Here is a 23,061-nt window from a genome sequence, read left to right on the forward strand (position 1 = left end):
AAGCAAATCACGAGCCGACTTACTACCATGATTAGTGTTTGCCATCTTGCCATCATAGATGTCAATCCAGACCCTTATTCATATCAGGACTTATGGACCCCCCCCCCCCCCCCCCCCCCCCCCCTAGGAATAGCCCTGTGGTACGGAGATATATGGTTGTACGACATTCGCTCCTGTAACAATTATTGCTCCGCGACATCGTGGACCGCGGACGACCTCCTACACTAACTAAATTCCCAATCCCAGGCCTGGACCCAAACACTATACCTAACCCTAACCCTAAACCCAAACCTAACCTGAAACCAAATTACAACTTCAATTCGAACGTCATACTTTTGACGAATGAAAAGCCCGGAGCAATAATTGTCGCCCGAGAATATGTCGGATCACCAGATTGCCATCGCGTCGGTCTTGCGGGCTTTCTGAAAAGTTGTCAACTGCCTCGCCAGACCTATACACTGCCGGTCTCATGGGCTGTCGTTTCACAAAGCCTTTTCCAATGACAATTGACAAAAATCAGTGACAAATCTGCCGATAACCAAACAGCAGCAAGGATTTCAGTAGCTTATAACAAAAACTGTCATTTGCCACTGATGACAAGTTTTGTGAAACGCCCCCAAGGGCTGCAAGTCCCGTGTGTGCAAGAAAAAAATCAGACACGTTACATATCAGGAATATTGTAAAAGAGATTTATATTTCAGCCTTCAAGTGTACAACTGTATACCAATCGTTACAATTTCAATAGGCCATTATCGTAATGTAATCAAAATGAAAGCATAAATCTTTATTAAGTGCCTCGTTACAAATTATTTCATCACCTGTTACGAATAATTGTATTTCAATTGTCAGAAAGCGAATTGTATGCATTACGTATTGTCAGGAAGGTCAAGCCATAATGTTTGTCCTACCTAGCAACAATTAATGTATGCAATTCGCATTCCGACTCTTGAAATATAATTATACCGAAACCTAGACTAGGGCCTTGCCTAAGGTCTATCCTGACATGGCACGCATCTTGTTGCACCTTTCTTGTAAAGCAAATCGACAATCAGATAAAATTAAATCAAGCAGCGAAACAGCGAGCTAGTACTACTAAAAAGCAAATAGAAAACCCGAGAAGTACATACATTTTATGAAAAGACAAACTGCGATAGGGTAGGGTTCATAGAACAATGTACAAAAGATTAGTTTTTCTTCTGCAGAACTAGATTGGTGATTAATACGTACTTGTATTGAAATACATATACATGTCAGTAACTGAACCTTTCTAAAGGATTTTTACAGATGGGGTGATCATCCAGCAAGTATTAGGCCCGTTTTTTTATATCTTCGTTCTTCTTTATTTTCATCTACCTCCCCATTCCCCCCCCCCCCCCCCCCGGTTAAAGTTTATTGGTTTAATCTTGATTTTATTTATAATGTGACCCGCCCTCGGTTTTCCACCGTTTTACACTTTCCTAGCGTCATCAATGATTGCGTCTAGGATACCTTTCTGCAACATTCATTCTCTATGTCCATTTGCATACGGAGCGTCAATTTGCTGACGCATGGCTCCGTCAGTGACTCACAATGTTTTTGACGCAGCGTGTGAGTGAAATTCCAACATGACATCATCACCAGGCTGGTCAAAATACTACGAACGATGGCAATATTTTCAGTAGCGCATGCATTGGCACTACCTCCCCTAAAGATTCATTTACAATAATTTCTATAAGCTAGCAATCAAAAACAGCTTGATATCTTCCCAACGTCTTTTTTGCACACGACGCGTCATTTGCCTGACGTACAAATGCGTCAGTGACTGACGCAGTCTTTAGCGCGCCACGTGAGAGAGACACCATACCCAATGGGATCATGGCTAAACCTTTGCGTTGAATTAATTAGCGCAAGTAATAGCGTATTCAAAATGACGCGTCATGCGCAAAATGCAGAACGTGTTACTGGTACCCTTTAGCGTCATGAGAAAAAAAATTGTATCTTGCACATATTATACTAATCATTGTCAAATACAATTAAACATTTTCTAATCGCCGTCAGTTATATACGTTTCTTGTAGATTTTGAAAGAACATAAAGATGATAATATTCTACACACGTGTAGTTTGTATACATTTTTTTTCGGTGCACATACCACTTTAAACATGTGAAATCTACACCGTTATGGATTTTAAAAAAATCACCACAATATGTATATATTTACATCGAAATCAGTTCTAAACAAAATTCTTACAGTATTTCAAAGATAGTTTGGAAGCCTCAGAAATCATCCAAAAATATAAAAGACGATTATCAAACATGATTGAATATTCAACAAAAGTGTTGAGAACAAATCCTGTTCTCCTAACCCCGCCCTTGCCTACAGGCAACCTGTCATCTACACCTCATCTCGTGCTCTCCCTCTCTCTCTCTCTCTCTCTCTAACTCTAACTCTCTCATTCTATCTCCCTTTTGAGAATTACAACTCCTCATTTTTCTACCCTAGCTCATTTTTTTCCTCAAGAGAGTATTGAATCCGATTGAAACCTGGTTACAATTACAATGTGCATTACGAAATCTTCAAATGAAGTATCAAGCATGATGATTCCTAAGGATTTCTCTGTGTATGTTTGGCTAGTGAAACTAGATGTGGATAAGAAGAAGAGGGCGCCCTGCATCATCATCATCAGAACATGCGCACTAAGGCAAAGGCAGTCGACAGGATCAGCGTTGCCATGGAGACAGTGAGGAAAGAGGCGGAGTTACAATTGTTTCCGTCACAACATATCCTACAGCCGACTTCGTCTCCACTGCACTTATTGATTAGCTCTTGGGTAGTACAGGTGGTTCGGTCGGAGCAACTGCGGACGATCGCTGCAAATAAAACATAACAAATCAAAAAATAAATTAAAGCCTGTCTGCACTAGTTCGGCCGAAGGCGTAATTTTTGTCCCACTTAAGCTCGGGACCCCCAGTATGAACTCATTTGCATACAGCCAATCAGAGCCCTTCTTGTCAATAACAAGCTTTACCGCGTACTAAAGATGCGAAATTCAAAACTGTGCGAAGCTCTGGGCTTCACACACGTACGTACACACATCGCCTTGCCTATATCAGCGTGCATGGTGTGCGTGCATAGGCCTAGGCTTGCAAATGTTTAAAGGTGAAATTCAAAGAAATTCACAAATATGTCGACTAATGTATCACTAGAAACTGGTAAGCTAACAGATGGCCATCGGACAAGTTTTAGGTCAACTACATATCGGGTGATTTATAAAAATACAAATACAACCACCTCCATAGCAGCTGGGATATACGAGAGATTCGCCAGAAAAGTAACGATGTTTTAATGACGTCACTATATGGACCAACACTGCCCAAGCAGACGACATCCCATCGAGAATGAACATAATTGCAAAGCAATTATTTGTCAAATTATAATGAGTTTGGTGTATATAAATGTAATGGCATGTCAAACCATTCAAAAGGGGATATGACCCGATTCTGATAACTAAAATCTTTTGCTTGTAAATACACAGGATAGGGGTTACTTAACGATCAAAGAAACCAGACTTTCAAATTGAAAAGCCCCGGAATGATATTAAGGACGGCATTTGTTCCCTCTTGAAACGCCGAACATACCCCGGTGTGTGCAGCTGAATATACAATGGCGTCTTATTTTGTTTACAAGCGACAGATTCCTTTATTTTTGTATCGCTGCATTTGTCATCAAAATTAAACCATGCGCGGGGTTTAGAGTGAGGCAATAGATCATACATTTAGCCTGCCAGTAGTGAAGTAAGAGAAAGAACTCAAGAGAAGATGAAAACACAGGCACTGAAAATGTGTGGGTTGTCATGGGACATCGTCTGCTTGTGCAAGTCATGTCCATACTGTGATCTCACACATCTCAGCAGCGTTCGGAGAGCTCTTCAGGTGCTATGCCGGGGCTGTATTTAAGCATTTTTTAATTTATAATAATCGTTACTTCGAATGTTTCCAAGCATTGAATTTTGATAACCTTGTCGAATCAAAGTTTCAACTTTGCAATAATGAAAATAAAGCTAGTTTTTAAAATCAATGAATATCTACTTTAATTTCAGCTCTAACATCTCTACCTTTAGCAAATTTATTACAGATCTACAAATATCAGCTTATCAAATTGCTGTGAAAAACTGTTATTTAGCACTAAGTTACAATTAAGGATATGCCTTTCTCGTCATCGAAGCCACTATATATTATAAGGATTCATTTCTAAAGATTTTACGGTTGAGAATTTATCATAGATCTTTACACCTCTAAAAGGCTCTAATATAATATTAGCTTATGAAATTGCCGTGTAAAGCTATTACTTAGCGCTAGATCTAAATTTAAATTACTCTAGCAATCAAGGATAGGCCTTTCTCGTCATCGAAGCCACTATATATTATAGGGACTAATTTCTAAAGATTTTACGGTTGAGAATTTATTATAGCTCTAGACTATATTATACACCTCTAAACGGCTCTTATAATATCACCTTTATTTTGTTACTTCTTTTATTGCAGGAATTCTTACCTGAGAACATCACAGCAATTTCTTAAGCTGATATTATTAGAGTATTTTAGAGGTGTAGATCTATAATAAATTGTTCAATCATAAAATCTTTAGAAATTAGTCCCTATAATATGAAGTGGCTTCGATGACGAGAAAGGCCTATCCTTGATTGATAGAGTAATTGTAACTTAGTGCTAAATAACAGTTTTTCACAGCAATTTGATAAGCTGATATATGTAGTTCTGTAATAAATTTGCTAAAGGTAGATATGTTAGAGCTGAAATAAAACATTTTCAAGCCTATGCCTATGCACGCACACCATGCATGCTGATATAGGCAAGGCGCTGTGTGTACGTGTGTGAAGCCCAGAGCTTCGCACAGTTTTGAATTTCTCATTTTTAGCTCGCGTAAAGCTGATTATTGACAAAATGAGCTCTGATTGGCTGTATGCAAATGAGTTCATACTGGGGGTCCCTAACACATGTTGCCTTTATCGGGAAAAAAAAACTTAATGTAGATATTGATTGGTCTACGGTATTCAAGCGTAATCTTGCACAAATTAGAGAAAGCAAATTACGAGAGTTTAATTTGAAATTACTGTATAATCTACTGCCAGTAAGAAGTAATCTTTTCAAATGGGGAATATCCAATGACGATGTATGCCCAACATGTAATATAAAAGAGGATATGAATCACGCATTTATAGAATGCAAACTAATTGAGCCCTTCATTAAACATATCAAAGAAATATTAAGAGATATAACAAAGTAAGGATACTGACGCTCAATATCCAACACCTACTCAAAATAGATTGTGAAAGTCATTGTATTTTATTCTTACAATAGCATTTTGGATCATTTATAAATTGATTGTTAAACGAAATATAACTGGGATAGACAAGAGAAAAGTTGCTTCTAAACAAAATCTCCATAGAGAAATTATAAAAAGAATGGAAAGTAAATCAAACTTAAAGATGACCAGAAAGCTTTTACCAAAATAACTGTTGGGTGTTATTTAAGAAAAGAAAGGAAAAAAAAAAAGAGGAAAAAAAAAGAGAGGGAATCAAAACTATCAGTATAATTTGTATGTTAATTATGATTCAATTGCTTTGCAAAGCAAAACTTAATTTCAATTCTTTGTTATGACAATAATAATGTTTTTGCGATTATGTAAATTTGATTTGTAGTATTGTATCTTTGAATGTAACCATGTATATATAATCAATAAATCCTCTGATGAGGCAAAGAAAAAAAAAAAAAAAAAAATACTGGGGGTCCCGAGCTCAAGTGGGAAAAAAAATTACGCAGCCCGGAGGGATTAGACTCCCTGCATTATCACTGACGTATGGTTTTGGTTAAGAGGACATATTTATTTATTGTTTTGGTTTAAAAAATTTCTCAATGTCTCAGCCAGCCGCTGAATAAGCGGGGGGGGGGGGGGGGGGGGGGGGGGGGGGGGGGGGGGGGGGGGGGGGGTAAGAGCACTTTTTTTTTTTTTAATTCCTCAAAAACATACCCAAAAAAATAAATTAAAGCCCCCCCCCCCCCCCAGCATACGCGCCTGGCTATATCTGTCATGAAAATAATACATGCAATGACAAAAAATATTGCATTTCAGCGTTTTCATCCCCAGGTAAACCACCCCAGACAGACAACTACCACCAGTGGCTAAATATTTCTCACGAATTGGGGCCCCCGCCCGTGCCGCCGGCTGGATCCACCCCTGACTACCACCTAGGACAACTACCCACGGACAACTACCACCCGGACAACTTCCCCCTAGGACAACTACCCTCCCCCCCCCCCGGATAACTACCCCCAGACAACTGTCCGGGGTAGTTGTCTGGGGGTAGTTGTCCGGGGTAGTCCCGGGGGTAGTTGTCCCGGTGGGTAGTCGTTATAGAGGGTGGTTGCCCTAGAGGGTAGTTGTCCTAGGGGGTAGTTGACTGGGGGTGGATGTCCAGGGGGTAGGTGTCCTAGAACAATATTTATAAATGAAGTGCAGTATAAATAAACGTGTAATAAAAGGCATTTAATCGCAACAAACAAATCCATTAAAAAGAAGTGTAGAGCGCCTTGGGGCTTCTCGCTTATTTTCCACATGAGCCTTTCTTAAATCCATTTATAATCAAGGGGAAATGGAGGAGGCTTGGATTGAAGAATGGGGAGGGGGCGGCAAATAGAATCGTATTTCATATTGCAAGATTTTTCAAGACAAAGGGTGGTATTCTCGAAAGCGGACTAACTTTAGTCCATGGTTTAATCCACCAACTAAGTATGGAATGCCAAGTGTCCATATGAATATATTTTTGAATAATTTGATATGTCCCTAAATTACCATGATAACATAATAATATCATAGTTATATTGTTTTTTTTTATATATTATGTTATTACATTTTATTTTAATTTAGCGCCAGATTAAATTATTCAAGAACATATTCATATGGACACTTGGCATTCCATACTTAGTCGGTGGATTAAACCATGGACTAAAGTTAGTCCGCTTTCGAGGATACCACCCGAAGGGTCAACTTACTTCCATCACTCTCGATCTGTTTCATGCATCGGGGTTCGGTCAAAGCCCCGAAGGATAAAAAAGGTTCCGGACATGTTTCGCTCCGAGATGAGTAGGTAAAGAAAGAACTGCAGTCGTTGCACTCGTAGCAGTCCAATGCAGATGCTACAGAAAAAAAGGAAAAAAAGGTATAACAATAACAATGATTTTTGTATGTATGCTTCCTGGGAGAAATTTCAATTATTTAAACATATTCAAGTCCCGCTGGTTCCAAGATTTTTCTGACTTTTTTTTCTTCATTACAGATCGATCTTATTTACTGGGTGTAAGCCACAAATAAGTTTAAATAATTAAATAACAATGAAGTTGATTAAGATGACAGTAGTAATGACATTACCTATAATGATTATCATAATAATAACAATAATACCATCATAATTATACAGAGACAAATACTGGGTACGTGCTCATGAAAGTTATGTTATCATTATTTGTTTATGCACAAGCAGTGCACTCCATGATACAAAGGCTATTTATGTAGCACCTCCATCGCTGTAGGAGTGCTTATTTCAAAATGTACAAAGTGGGACCTCTTCATGTTTTGAAGATATGTGGATATTCGGCGTCATTTGGGACATGTGCTAACCGTGAACTGATCAATTGGAGAGGACCTCGCAAGATACGTCACAGTGTTGACAATTTGTATTTTGTCGATGAGAACTTTCAAGATTCATTACTTTCCTACTTTTAATCGGATATTGCTCAAACTTTCCCTGATTTGTTCCTCCTGTTTTTTTCTGTTTTTATTCAAACCAGCAAATCTTTCGGGTGGACTTCCCTTCGAACATGTACTTGTAGGCTCATGGGGGTAAACAGGTTATGTGCAATAGTTGTTATTTTCGGAAGTGCAGCAAACTTTCGTTTACTCAGACTACTAATAGAGTTGCATCCGCGCAACCGTCCGCTATCCCGCCCCTCGACGAGCAGTAAACATTACGCAATAATGACTCAATTTTTGTTTGTTGTTGCCGTTTCCGTGGTAATAGAGAGTAACTCCCATCAGCAAGATGATTTTTATCCTTTCGTCTATTTTTCTCTGTTTAGCTAGACTTGGCAGGCCCCCAATACAACTCAGAGTTTCCCCGAGATAGGTCATGGGCTGTACGATCGACAGTAATAATTGTACATGAATCCTTAGTAGTCCATGTGTTTTTCCAAAGAGGGGCACCGAAACGACTGGGTCCGCCAATCCGCCGATCTCACTTGCACAATGAAATCTGAGTTGACAAGGGTATTGATAAGGTGGGGGATGAAGGGGGTGGTCTAAAAACGTCATTTTTCTCTCATCCTTTTCCTCTTCTTCACTTTCCTTTCTCCCTTTTATCGCCTTTTCTTTCTTTTTTCCCTCTTTTTTTTAAAAAAATCTCCATGGGGCTACGTACCCCTTCCCCTTGTAGCTACTAGCTACGCCACTGTTCATGGCAGTATTCATTGGGCGACTTTTATTTCTCTTAAAGGTAAAGACCAGTAATGGTCATGCGATTGCATTGTGAAAGAAACGTTGTGGAATCGATCAGAAAAGGTATTAGTCAAAACATATTCTTTCACATGATTGGTAATGAGAGCTTACCAATCATTGGAAAGAATATGTTTTTTACTAATACATGATGATAAAAAATTTGCCGGGAAACCGCCTACTAATTCATATATTTGGTAAATTTGTTTCTCTCATGGTCTGTGAGAGATATAGGGTAGTCCCATATACATCTTTCTGTGTATAGTGCTTGTAACTTTACGAAGAATGGGCCAAATTTCTTATCATTTTCATGATTCCAAAACCTTGCAGATGCTAGATGCTAGATGCTAGATGATCAACCTTTTCTGATCGATTCCACAACGTTTCTTTCACAATGCAATCGCATGACCATAACTGGTCTTTACCTTTAAGAAATGGGTTTTCAGTATCGCACACATTTCAGGATAAACTGGAATGCTGGTAAATATAGAAGTAAAAAACTCTCACAGAAACCAACGAATCTTACACTGAATGTTCAAGGTTACAGATAAATGACAAGTGCCAAACAAATTTAGTAGTAGAACATGTATAGTGGCTGAGTAATGACCGTATAGAAAGATACAGAAATCCAGGTAAGTAGGCAAATGGGGGTTGTGGTTTTATCGAAGATGATGCCCCAATACGTTTTTGCGCGTTTCGTTTTATTTCACTTGTTCAAACAACCAATCTACTGCAGGATAAACAATCCACAATTAATCATAGCAATTTTCTCTCAAAATAAGATTCCCAAACCAGAGCTCAATATTAGCTTTAAATATTGATTCAGCGCATTCATAGCATGCAGTAAGGAATTTATTAGTATAAAAAGGGCGGGGGAAGTAGATTCCAAGCCCGAATGGTTCTTGGTATTAACAAAACAGTAAGACGTGTCTCGTCTACATTATGCCCATTATATACACTATAATAGGATAAGTTAACATTCTAGCTCGGTGTTGTGTCTAGACATTGTACAACCTTAATCTCAATTTATGTAATGCTAATGAGGACGAGTCCCCGCCCAAGTCTGATCATTATGCGTGCTCTTAATGCCTCAGTCACACGTTTGCGTATTTGGCTTGCGTATTGCTGCCTACTTATGGCAAGCCGTTTTAACATTTATTCCTATTTCTTGATATCAATAAATTAATTCTTGATATCAAGAAATGATTTTCTGTTGTAAAGCAATGGTAATTCTTGATATCAAGAAATATGAATAAAACGGCTTGCCATAAATACGCAGCAATACGCAAGCCAAATACGCAAAGGTGTGACGGAGGCATTAAATGTCATTGCTATTGTGTCAGTGCCCATAGCCCTATAGTGCCACTACCACTACCATTGGTGATTTGGTCGAGTTCATGTACTATGCATTTTTGCATACACTGCGCATTGAATCAGTGAGTCTCACACAGCAACCACACCCTCAGTTCTGTGTCTCTACTTAGAGTTATCTGTCTTTCCTCTAGAACCTACGAATAACATTCGGGCCGTGCATAATCGCTCTGGCAGACAATCATTTTACATGTACTCTTTTATTTGGATGCCAATGGGTACCTCCACTGAGGACAAGGGTTAGTGGGTATTTCCAAGGACCTATTTCGCAATCGAAAGGACGCCGGGTGTACAAAGGGCAATATGCAAATCCTCTCGATTACATTAAAATAACTCGGTAACATTGTTGGAGGTTGATGAAAAAAACTGCGTAATTTTTGTATGAAATGTTCCTTATCATGTTCCTTCTTCGTACTGTACTAACCCTCTAACATGCAAAAAAACCTGAACAAATTCTGAAACCACAAAGATATTTATGGTTTTCTTTGAAGGCGTCGCCCTCTAACCGTAAATTCTCCCAACCAATTTTTAAATTTTTCCAACCGTTTTTCTATGGAAATAAGACATAAAAAACAGGCTTTTAAAGATCTGTCACCACTAAAATGTCTGGAATGGTATATAAAGCCAATTCATTGCTTTGTGACGATTTACATTCCCCTAAAATGTAATTAAATTGTAGTAAATATAGTTCGGAGAATTAAGGAATCGATCAAATCAGTTTTTCCCTAATCTTTATCATTAATAACGGTCTGTTTTTTGCTCAAACTTTCAGATTATCTTTAATTGTACACCTATTGCATTGAAGTCACTACCTTAGCAACATTTTCTCTCATTTGAACAATGTTATCAAGTTCCTTTAATATGTACTTATAGTATACATAATGTTTTTTTGTGTGTTTGTTTGTCTAATTATATTACCAATGGCTTGTGAATATGTAATTTTTATATGATTGAAAATGTAATAAACACACAAATAAAACAAATAAAAAATTTCCTTTAAAGATCCTATCCGATGAGATACAACTCTATACCGACGGAAAGCTGAGAGGAGTACCGAAGTGCTAAAGTCATATTCGCTCGTCGTTTTAGGTTACTGGTTTCAAACAACAAAGGCGGTCTGGTCTGTGCAATAACTGGAAGAAGAACAGAGCCATCACATTGTTTGGAACCAGCAACCTTGACAACTTGACGTCACACTTCGGTTCTCTATACCGATGAAAAGCTGAATAAATGTAGAATACTAATCTATTCCCTTTCAGTGTTGCACAAAAGCATTTTAAAACCTAATTTTCCACACCCCTCCAAATAAAAGGCTTGCCTAGTTTTATAGCTGAGGAGATGACCCGTGCTTTTTAATGCAAAAAAAACATTGTGAGTATACTCAATACTTCTCACTACTGACTACTACACATAAGATGTCATCAAGTCGATAGCTAGTTTTAAGGTCGACAACTTCCGTTTTTTTAAGCCTTAGATTTTGAGTTATCAGAGAGCTGCTACTCCTCTGACAGACACTAAAATAGTATACCAATGATATTATTGTAATCTATGGCTTATAAGCTTTCCGTGGTTATCTTTCATTTCATTTTTTGACTTCAGAGAGGTTCTTTATCGTTCAGTAAAATTGTTACTTGTGCACGAGTCCCTTTATATTCTGACCCGCTATGGAATAGTGACATCGTACAGAAAGTTAATGCTTATAAAACCTGTACACGTTTACTTTGCTATAGCGAGTATATTACGGCAAACAGCCTTGATATGATTAGCGTAGGAAATAACGCAATCGAATAATTCATTGACGCTTCGTGTGCGATGACGGGCATTGACGCAATCGCATTGGCGCTCGGTGACGTGACTGGCGAGCCCCTAACATTCCTTTCCGGGCTTGGTTAGGACAGGGCAGGGGAGGGGGCGCAATCGAATGAAGCCTCTTGTGCATCTGGCATTATAATCATTCGTACTACATTAATGCGCATTTGTGTCGTACTCAATGATGCTCATTGATGTCATGAGCCCCTTTAAACATTTTGTTTTGATGATGTACCGCGTACATGATGTTGCTTGAGCTGCAAAACAAGTAGCTCCTTTTCCTTTGAGAATGTACGCCCTGGATGCGAGCCAAGCAACATCTCTGGAATCGAATAAGATGAGATGAGTCATGAATGAGTAATGGCGCTAAAAGGGATGATGATGCCAGGGGAAAGCAAAGTAATCAACATGAGAGACGGGGAGTGGGAGGGGTGATGGAGAGAGGGAGAAAGGGGGGGGGGGTAAATGGAGGGAGGAAGGGGAAAGAAAAGTAATCAACATGAGAGACGGAGAGTGGGATGGAGAGACGGAGAGGGGGAGAGGGAGAGGGAGAGGGGGACAAATGGAGGGAGGAAGGGGAAAGAAAAGTAATCAACATGAGAGACGGAGAGTGGGAGGGGGAGACGGAGAGGGGGAGAGGGAGAGGGAGAGGGGGACAAATGGAGGGAGGAAGGGGGAAGAAAAGTAATCAACATGAGAGACGGAGAGTGGGAGGGGGAGACGGAGAGGGGGAGAGGGAGAGGGAGAGGGGGACAAATGGAGGGAGGAAGGGGGAAGAAAAGTAACCAACATGAGAGACGGAGAGTGGGAGGGGGAGACGGAAACGGAGAGCGGGAGCGAGAGGGGGACAAATGGAGGGAGGAAGGGGAGAGAAAAGAATCAACATGAGAAACAGAGAGAAGGAGCGAGTGAGATTTAATTCGGTTTTACAATTATTCTAATCGCGCGTGAATATTGTGTTCTGCAAAGTGGAAGGGAGAGACGGAGAGTGGGAGAGAGAGGGGGACAAATGGAGGGGAATGGAGAGAGAGAGAGAGAGAGAGAGAGAGAGAGAGAGATAGAAGGAGGGAGTGAGATGCAATCCGGTTTTACAATTATTCCAATCGTGCGTGAATATTGTGTTCCGCAATTAATACACACTGGTATGCTTAATGGGAGCCGCAATATTGCGCTGATAACTTATGTACAGCTATTGACTGTAGAGTGTAGAGCTATGGCGGACGGAAAAATTGGGTTCTGATAAAGATGAACAATAGTTTGTTCGTTTTTTAATTCTTTGCAGGCCAGTTTACACAAAAATTCCCTTGAAAAGGACTACTCTTCAAATGCCATATAATGAGGATATTATGACGAGAAATGGACGAGAAATGGAAGAGAAATTTGGACCCAACCGTCATGCCACGACATGGGCGGGTACATTTTTAGAGTGAATGACGATTCCAAAAGCTCGCAGTATATGTCAGTTATTTTTACTACAAATCATGATCAATTGCTTCCAGTTTCAAATTATATCACAATGCAATGAATTGCAATCACAAGATTCATCTTGAAGTACTCATCGTTTTCATTTCCAAATATAACTTGTGAATGTTAAGCGAGTGCAAGTTTTCCAGTTAAAATGAAATTAAAAGTTTAAATGGTTTATGGCGCGTATTTATAAACCAAGTACTAGCTCAGTTACTTGAGAATATTTCGAGAGCGTCGGGGAAAATTAGTATCACTTGGTAATTATGGTAAAAGAAAGAATTGTCTCGCATCAAATGGTTTTGGCATCTAACCCTATTAGATGTCTATGTTACAAAGGCGTTTTCAGTTAGAACACAAATAGATAAAGACCAGTTATAGTCATGCGATTGCATTGTGAAAGAAACGTTGTGGAATCCGGATCAGGAAAGGTTGATCATCTAGCATATAAGTATTGGTGTACTGAAAGGTTCTGGAATCATCAAAATGATCAGAAATTTGGCCCAGTCTTTAAAGTTACACGCACTAAACACAGAAAGATGTATATGGGACTGCGCACACGTGCGCGACACATGGGTTTATCTCTCACAGTCCAATAGATAAACTAATTTACCAAATATATCAATTAGTAAGCGGTTTCCCGGCAAATTTTTTATCGTAATGTATTAGTCAAAACATATTCTTTCACATGATTGGTAATAAAGAGCTTCCATTTCATTTTTTGAAATTGGGGCGTTTCCAATACTGGTCTTTACCTTTAACACTTCGTCTCTGTTCTTTCTTCCTAGTTGTCCAAACTTGTCTAAATTCAGTGTAATGTAAAAATCAACAAAATGTCACATTAACCGAGTATGAATAGACGTAAAATTATGGGCAATCGTAATCCTTAACGTGGATTCCTCACAAGTTGAAAACAAACATTTTAGAAGTTTGAACTACGCAATGTATGCCGTACAACCACAGTACAAGTATAGAGCAACTGATTTTCTTTTGACGAATACAAACAATTTTTTTTCCTCTCGCATAGTTCGTCCGGAAATTATTTTCCTATTGTATTTGAGGAACTGCCCTTAGTGCTTTCAGTCGGAAACACTGTCAAAGCAGGGAGGTGAGACTTTAACTCACATGCCCTGGTCAAAGCATTGGCCTATATTTTTTTCGATAGACGTGACCTCACTGTGAGTGTTACTTCACTCGCATGAATACTGTTTACACTTGCGAATGAAAATAAGAATACGCAGACAATGGTGAATATCTGACTCGGTGGCAGTAAGAATAAGAACGAGAAATTTAATTCGTCATTGAAACGAATTAGGTGGGCTGTCATTTTAATCGAAAGGCTTGTTCCTATAGGCAATAGTCCCAGCTATATTATCCAAAATCTGGGAGATAATAGAGCAAAAATAAGCGAGATAGTGCTCAAAGAACGATGTCATGTAGTGATGTGAACGAAATTCACCTTCCATAGACATAACAAGCTAATTGAGAAAATTCTGACATGTCATCTTTAATTGAAAATTTCACTATGATGACGCCAACAAAATGAATATTGGTGGTAAATACAGTGAAACCCGTGTATGAAGACGACTCACTGGAGAAATGGCAAGCGGTCTTTATAAGCACGTGACATTTATGAACAGATTCATTTAATACTTTCAAAGAGAAACACGTTTTTCGATTGAAGTCATTTTAATTTCTAAGTCATAATTTCTTGGTAAATTAACCACTGCCATATGTAAAATGTCGTGAATATCTATTCCAAATATGTATTTATATAATATATTTATGTTTTCAAAGACAAGAAGCAACAGATATTATTCTAAGAAGGTTTCGAAGTAGAGGCGAGCAATATCCTGTGTGAAACACAAATAATTGTTTTAAAAGGAAATAAAGTAGCACTCAATCTTCAATCTTTTGCTTTCACTAGTCACTCGGTAAAATCACCACTGATATTTACTTTCATTTATCATTATCCACTGAAAGTCGATTTTATAATATTCTCAGAACTTAAGAAGAGTTGCGAACATTGCTTAACACGCATAATTATGTAGGTCTCCCCACACATTTATTTTAATAGGCCAATATGCGTCTTTAAAATTAAAGAGGATATTAAAGAAGCTAAACCATCTGAATGTGCGTGTAACGGATTTAAATTGTAATTTCTAACCCCATTTTGTATCAAGAATTGAAGTTAATTTAAAAGCTTTCTATGAAATGTTCAGGCGCCGTGTAAACCCATACGCATTATTGTGCACCGATGTCATTCAAAGCGCTTTCCTTGTTACATTTGAAAAATAATACGTTTTACAAAAAATTAATGCCCATATAACTTTGTAAATCTCATTTGTATTTTGAGACAAACTGCCACAATCTATTCGTAATCTGTCTCCTGTCAATGAATTTGAAAGCACTCAATACATACTTGTTCAATGTCGCATGACTGAAAAGTTATCGCACACTGCCATGTATTATTGAGTGTACATAGTGTATCATGTTTGTATGATTATTTCTAATGCGCAATTGAGCATCACTATTGTGACGGATACCCGCGCATTATAATAGAAATGTTTCATTAAAAAGATCATCGCAGCCAACGGCTTAATTGCAATCCATTTCACAAAATACAATACAATTGCACTTCAAATTCAAATAACCCAAAATATGACATAAATCACATATAGACATTTCGTAAAAATTCAGTGATCAAATTCATTTTTTTTAAGAAAGAGAGCGGGAGAGTTAGAGTGATGAGAAATAGAGATAAAGAGAAAGAAATAAAGAGAGAGAAAGATATAAAGAGAGAGAGAAAGATATAAAGAGAGAGAGAGAGAGAGAGAGATAGATAGATGGGGATGAAAGAGAGAGAGAGAGAGAGAGATAAGTGTTAATATTACAGTATTATTATCATTATTATTATTAATTCTTTTGAAATTCACATGACCATTAGTAAATACTATCACGAGATTGCCGGTGAAATTTCATTAAGAAGAGATGAGTTATTTTAAAGGTACTATGTCCCATTTGCAGGCCCCCCCCCCCCCCAAAAAAAGGTTACATTCCACCGGCATTTGAAAGATAATACTTATTTAGAACTTCCCTCAAAACGAAAGGGCTTGAAAATGTCTTTTAGTGGGAAGATAACGACCGTTAGTTGTCGAATCGACTTTAGGCATTGCAATCCTGTTAGTAAATACTAAATATTCTGATTTTCAGATCCTTGTACCGAATAGTGTACGTTTGGTGCTGCGCAAAGGTTCAATCAGTTTAATTTTGGCCATTACAAGAAGTGGGCTATTGACGTAGACAAATGCTCATGTACCCTTTCCAGTTCATTTTATGTATGTTATTACCAAAGAAAGAATGAAGTCAGTCAGTCAGTCACTCAATAGTGTCTGACAGTGAAGTCTAGAAAGTAAACGTGTTTCCTTGCATAATTCAAATACTAGGACAATGCTAACGTTTAAATTCTACAGATAGGACAAAAATGACAAGTGGCATATTCATAATCCCTGCCAAGTTCTACTATACAGAATTTGATATTGGCTGCAAATGGGACACAGAACCTTGAACTCTAAGATGTTGCCAATGAAAATGTCGTTTAATTTTTTGTTTCCATTGGAAGGCGCTCCTTTTCAGGGTGCCTGCAATTATGACTCCCTTCCAAACGACCATTAAACAATCGAAAGAGAATCTTCACGAATTATTCTCCGCCATTTCAAGAACTCAACCTACATTTTAAAGGGATATCTAATTTGGTCAACTTCCAAACTAACCATTTAAAAAAAAGGATTAGAAAGGTCCCTTGAACGTTGTTGTGTCTACGTTGTTTTAGAGAGGCTTATAGGTTCTGATAAGTATCTCCAGCGCTACCATCATCAGACATTAGAATATATGACTCTCTAGAACTCAACCTACATTTTCAAGCGACATCTAATTTGGTAACTTCCAAACTAACCATTTAATTTAAAAAAAAGATGAATTAGAAAGGTCTCTTTACCGGAACTCAGACTTCCCTTTAACGTTGTTGTGTCTACGTTGTTTTTAACACAAACGAGGATAGAGGCTTTGGTTCTGATAAGCATATCCAGCGCTACCATCACCAGACATTAAATCATATAGGATGCAAGTACACAATGTATTCAAAGTACTCAATGTAATCAAAGTAGCGATCTATTACCACCACTGTGAAATGTATATGTATATCGACTCACATTGACACCAAACCCGCATAATCATAATTTACATTTAGTGGCGTAATTAAAGGAGCAGGTTGGCACGCCCCCTTTACTATACTCTACAATATTTTACAATTCATAATACTGTGTTCACAATATTCCCTCTCATTATGCTAGTTATCTTTGTTTAAATAATCTTTGTTTCTTATGTTATTTATGTGTTCAATTTGTACTTATATAAATCTGGAAATATTTTGCAAAGTATTATGTTGTTTTTATTATGCAGGGTCCTCCTCATGGATAGCAGTTTCTTAACTAAAGAGGCAGCCCTGCACCCTTTTATGTGTGTAGCGCATGTGATCTCAAGCAAGATTGTATTTTTTCCCTTTTCATTTTAATGATGTTACAAAACTTTACAGTCTACAGCAATATTCTCTAGATAGATATAAATCATATATAATGCATGACTAAATGTACATAGTCAAACATTTCCCATCGCTTAATTCCAGTCCGTGTCTTCCACAATGAAATCGCATGACGGTATCACTCAACTTTTTTACTAACAAAATTCAACTTCCAGGTCAGGAAACGAACCTGGAAAAGGGCACTCACATGACAACACAAGATATAGTTCACGTGGTTTGGAAGACTACCGGTAGAAACGATTTCATTATAATGTTGGTTGCTTATTTCCCGGCCTAATATACACTTTCCCCATTTTTGATTTCGGCACTAACCTATACTCTATATAGCCTTGGACTCATGCAAATCCGCGGGTAGATTCATTGGCCGAATGAATCTTATTTTCCATCATAGGATTAATTAAACTCTGTCTAGACATATGGACATATAAACACACGAAGCGGCAATCCGATTGCGTTATTTACATACGTCATGACATGCGTTATGACACCATCATCGTGCATCATTAATTGCCCCATCAGCTGAGGGCAATTAGCATATACTCTATTTAGGTAACAAACTCTTTGCAGTGATCATTTTACAATCGTGTCAAACGGTATCTGTCTCACAGATGGGCGCGTCATGAACAGCGCAAGCCGTTAACGCACTCCTGCGTCACTAAAGTAACACCTCTTGCGCCATGGGAATGACTCATTCTCCTCCGCGAGCAAAATAGTCGTTACTGCAGGTGTAAGGGCGTGTCTCGCTTTATAACAAAACATTATCATTCCGCCACCGCCCCCGGGCCCCGGCCGCACCTGCTATTTACACAAAAAACCCAAAACGCACCCCTTCAATAATTCTTTGTCCGACAATGCCACAGATATCAAGCGAAGTGAAAATGGCCACATACAAACAGATCGCCTCGTTTCCATTCATAATTCATTTTGGTGTACGGCCATACGTGCATGTAAGATGTGTTGTTTATATTCCCGCTCAAGTGAACGCATTGCGTATACATCTCCCCGCTTGCCAGCTCCCCTCGAGAGAGAGATGGGTGAGGCGAAGCCCTACACATTCAAGCTCGGTCGAGCTCGGGCGCCTACGATTTCAATCATTCACCGTTTCATCTAAAAAAAACACCGACATCGAACAAGCAAGCCACCACAAGAAGGAGATCATCCACTTACCTAGAACGCATGCAGAAAGGAAAGTAACGATGCACAGAAACTTGGCCATTTTGGTTCGTTTTATCGGTTTCAGAAGAAGATAGTCAGCTCCACTGTGTCATTCGGTTGATGAGTTGAACAGGCTTATGACGATGTGAAATTCCTGAGCGTACTGTATATCGAGCGCTTTGGAGGGTTTGGACTGCTAGTCTGTTTCTCGAGTAGTAGCTTGACCTATCGGGTGCGGCTGGTTTTTCCCAAGGTGGTTTTTCCCCACCCGCTATTAAAACAAACTTTATTGTCTGACAATTTGTATCAAAATATTTATTCGGACTAGACTTGTGGGGTGGGTCTTTTTCAACTTCATTTTTGTGCATTACCGTTACCTTATCTTCATATCATAATAATCACCAACATATTCATCATCGTTTAATGATTTGACGCTATAGGTCTACGCATACAATTTAGAGTGGCCTATTTGATTAAAATGCTAATAGTTCGGTACAAGTCAAATTGTTAGGTACACATATATTTTCATCATCGTCTTCATTTTCATTATAAGTATCATCGCCATCAGCGTCATCATCATCACCAGCACCATCAGCAGCAGCATCGTCACCACCATCATCATTATGATCTCCATCATTATGATAATCATCATCATCATCATCATCATCATCATCTCATCATCATCACTATCATCACCACCATCATCTCTTTCATCACCACCATCACCACCATCATCATCATCATCATCATCTTTATGAATAGAAATCATGAAGCAAAGAGGCAAAATGTTTTAGTACCATGACGTCAGATTTATTTCAACCCTCCATGTTAGTTGGAAAGTTGCCCAAAACAGAACTATTCCATTTCTTGATATGTGGCGATTGCATCTTACGGAGAAAGCGTAACACACCCTATATATAGCTCTTATTATGACGGGAGGGGGAATCCCCGTGTTACGCCTCCCTCATTAGTCTTGTATCATCAGACATTATTCTGACAACTTGGCTGGGAAATTTAAATGGTTATTCGACTCGATCGTAACAGATAATTTGTTATTGTATTGAATTCCCAAGTACTGTAAGAATATAACCATTTCACATTATTTTTACACTTATTAAAACAAAAATAACCCCCTCCATTGCTACCCCTCCCCCCTCCCCCCCCCCCCCTCTCTCTCTCTCTCTCTCTCTCTCTCTCTTTATCTCATCCCTACCTCCCTCCAGCCCCCTCTCTCTCTCTCTCTTCCTCTCTTACTTTTGTTCATTCGCTCACTTTCACAAAAAAGACGTATACCGAAAATTATGCTGAACAATAATTGTTCAAATAGATTCGATTGTCCCTAGAATAGTTGTCATTTTTTATCACAAATCTTCAGCATATACCTTCACAATTCTATTATACATTGTTATGTATTTTCACGTTGTACTGTTGAATTTGCTTATCTAGCACAACTTCCCTTTCAGCGTCAATCATTGTTATCGAGAGAAGGAAAAAGGCAACCAAATCATTTCACGCTATACCCGACATGATATCAATTGAAAATGCATCTTCAAGACGAGATGTCCACAATCCACAACTCCATCTTCATCCGTTGGTAGAGCAGTGGTCTCGTCATCCGGTGACCCGAGTTCGAAACCACGGCGATGCGCTAGTGCCCTTTGGTATATAAGGCAATAATCCTCATTACCAGGTCTCTCGGAGAGGACCTAAAGCCGTCGGTGCTTAGACGATTTCACGTGATGCATTGTGGGAAAAAGTCGACAAAAATATCAGCTGTGGCATATACGCTCATGGACTTGGGCCCCTTGCATAAACAGTTGCGTTTAATCGCAACTCAAAACTTAAACGCAAGTCCCAAATACGCGATCCTGAGTGGTTGAAAATCGAGTTGCGTTTAAGTTTTTGAGTTGCGTTTAAACGCAACTTTTAAAGCAAGAGGGCCCAGGGCATTTAATCAGCAGTTATGTTGGTGAAGGTTTGAAAAGCTTATTAGGGGTAATGAAAATAGCGCTACTAACAGAACTTTCAATCTCGTGAGGGAATTTACACAGTTCATCTCGCGCGTTAGATATGATGCGCTGCACAAGCTGAAAGATGTCGACCAGAGAGCTGAACAATTGGCCTTTCCTTGCTTCACCGGTGGGAGTCCTGCCAATTGAGAATCAAACATTTTCGTTTCTTTTTCCATCTACAGATTCCAAGTTCATTGTGTTGAACTCTGGGCCTTTACACATAATGCAAATCACATAATACTCCCGTTCAACACTTCTATTCATTATTACCAATATTTGTTTAAGTCTTTTGAAACGCTTTTCAGAAACAGATTTGCGACAGCTGTTGATGCACGCTGCTTTTTCTTTTCTTTCGAATTTAATGCAGCTCGCATCAAGAACAAAATTTTAATTTCTAGGTTACCAAGGGGAATTAAATTTAAGTACATACCGCAAGGCTAATAACTTGAGCTAGTTCACTTGCAAGAATTGCATTTTATACTACAATATTTTCATTTCGATAACAAAACAAAATATGATCAATATACAGGGGATGTCACATGACATTATTATTTCATTTATGCTTATTCTTCATTATATTATCATTTCGTTGCTGGTGTTAATAGGCCATTTTCGTCATGTAATCAAATTTAATGAACAAACCTTTGTTAAGTGCCTCGTTACAAATTATTCCATTCACCTGGTGCGAATAAATATTTGCATTTCAATAATAAAAATGTTACTTGCATACATTACATGTTGCTAGGTAGGACAAGCCGTAGGTTTGATTAATGTATGTTATTCGCATTCTGACTTTTGAAATACAATTATTCATGACAAATGAATGACAAATTTTGTAACATGGCACTTTACAAAGATGTATTCATTAAATTTGATTACATTGCGAAATTGTCTATTAGCATTACTGTGTTATTATTGTAGATAAAAAGCAATTTAAGTTAATATCGACTGTCACCATAGTGCTGTCACAACCGTCTAGCGGTGTAGACACCGATATAGTCTGCAGGCACAGACCCTTTTTTCACAAATTGAACAATTCAATAATGAGTAATAGTCTAAATAGACCATTAAAACACTGCCTTTCTCGCGGCACCAGATAAATATATATTCTGTGACTTAAAATAACCACCCCCTTTCTAAAATTTAAAATGCAACTCAGGGCAGTGTATAGTAGTATGTCGACATGAGTCTGGACTCTGATGGTGATAACTAAAAGGGGTTTGTATCTCACAGACTATCATTGAGGTAGAAGTCAAATAGGAGCTCGTATGGCGATATATTAGTGTCCGTTTTCATTTCCCTGAGTTGTTTATTGACCTTGACCCGAGGACTAGTCTCCCAGTCTCTGCATTGAGACCCGGTGCAGTTGTTACTGATTTCTGTCTTTTCCAACCAGTCCTTTGTAATAAATTGAGAAATAAAACAGAAAAATAACAGAAACAGAATATACACGCAAAATTTGAAGAATTGATATTTTGTCTGAATATTGTATATTCATAATCTTAGATTTTTATATAAATAATTAATCAAAATTCACATTTTTCATGATTTAACTGAACAAATTACTCTATATTAGTGCATCCACACAAAAACATATCAGTGTCAATATAACTTGGATGCTGGTGTGAGGAAATAAGATTCTTAGGAGGAAAATGGGAATTTTGTATTATCAATATAAAGAAAGCAATTGGATAGTGAGGCCATGACGTCACAGACTCATGAGTGAGCTGCCAATTTGCCTTGTGATTTTCAAAGATTTTGATGTCATTGAAAATAAATAACTTTCGTACTAGTTATCGGATTTCGCTCAAACTTTTTTAGATTAGTCTGTCTGATTTTTCTGCTTCTATTAAAAGTAAGTTATTTTTGGAGTGGACTTGCCAATTAAGTCTTTAACCAAAAAAGGGGGTAATACCAACCTTGCTCGGGTGATAATTGCCCCACGGTGAATCATACATAATTATAATAGCTGAATCCCGCACTTCAACGCTTGACCAAATAATATACGTAACTAGGCCAAGGAGGATCCTTGACTTGGCTACCTATATCCTTAGCCCTATACTTAACCCAAAACCCAATCAGCCACTTCAGAGAAAGTGCTGGTACA

At 38.3% G+C, this 23,061-nt stretch overlaps 1 protein-coding gene across 1 annotated transcript; it reads right to left on the minus strand.

Moving 5' to 3' along the window:
* Positions 1–675: 675 nt before the first annotated feature.
* On the minus strand, positions 676–19,084 carry LOC752329. Its single transcript, XM_001178402.4, has 3 exons — positions 18,955–19,084; positions 7,049–7,192; positions 676–2,849 (listed from the first exon to the last, which is right to left on the minus strand). Exons 1-3 carry the CDS (start codon positions 19,001–19,003, stop codon positions 2,662–2,664), a joined length of 381 nt encoding a protein of 126 aa, XP_001178402.3. The 5' UTR covers positions 19,004–19,084; the 3' UTR covers positions 676–2,661.
* Between the last annotated feature and the right edge of the window lie 3,977 nt (positions 19,085–23,061).

Source organism: Strongylocentrotus purpuratus, unplaced genomic scaffold (assembly GCF_000002235.5).
Source record: "Strongylocentrotus purpuratus isolate Spur 01 unplaced genomic scaffold, Spur_5.0 spur5_scaffold_18, whole genome shotgun sequence".
Taxonomy (NCBI): domain Eukaryota; kingdom Metazoa; phylum Echinodermata; class Echinoidea; order Camarodonta; family Strongylocentrotidae; genus Strongylocentrotus; species Strongylocentrotus purpuratus.

Excerpts from the sequence above, each read along its gene's own strand:
- LOC752329 (XM_001178402.4), bottom strand. The coding sequence starts at position 19,003 with ATGGCCAAGTTTCTGTGCATCGTTACTTTCCTTTCTGCATGCGTTCTA. Across the intron at positions 7,193-18,954 it reads CCTTTCTGCATGCGTTCTAG|CATCTGCATTGGACTGCTAC; the intron begins GTAAGTGGATGA and ends TTTTTTCTGTAG. Across the intron at positions 2,850-7,048 it reads ACAGATCGAGAGTGATGGAA|CGATCGTCCGCAGTTGCTCC; the intron begins GTAAGTTGACCC and ends TTTTATTTGCAG.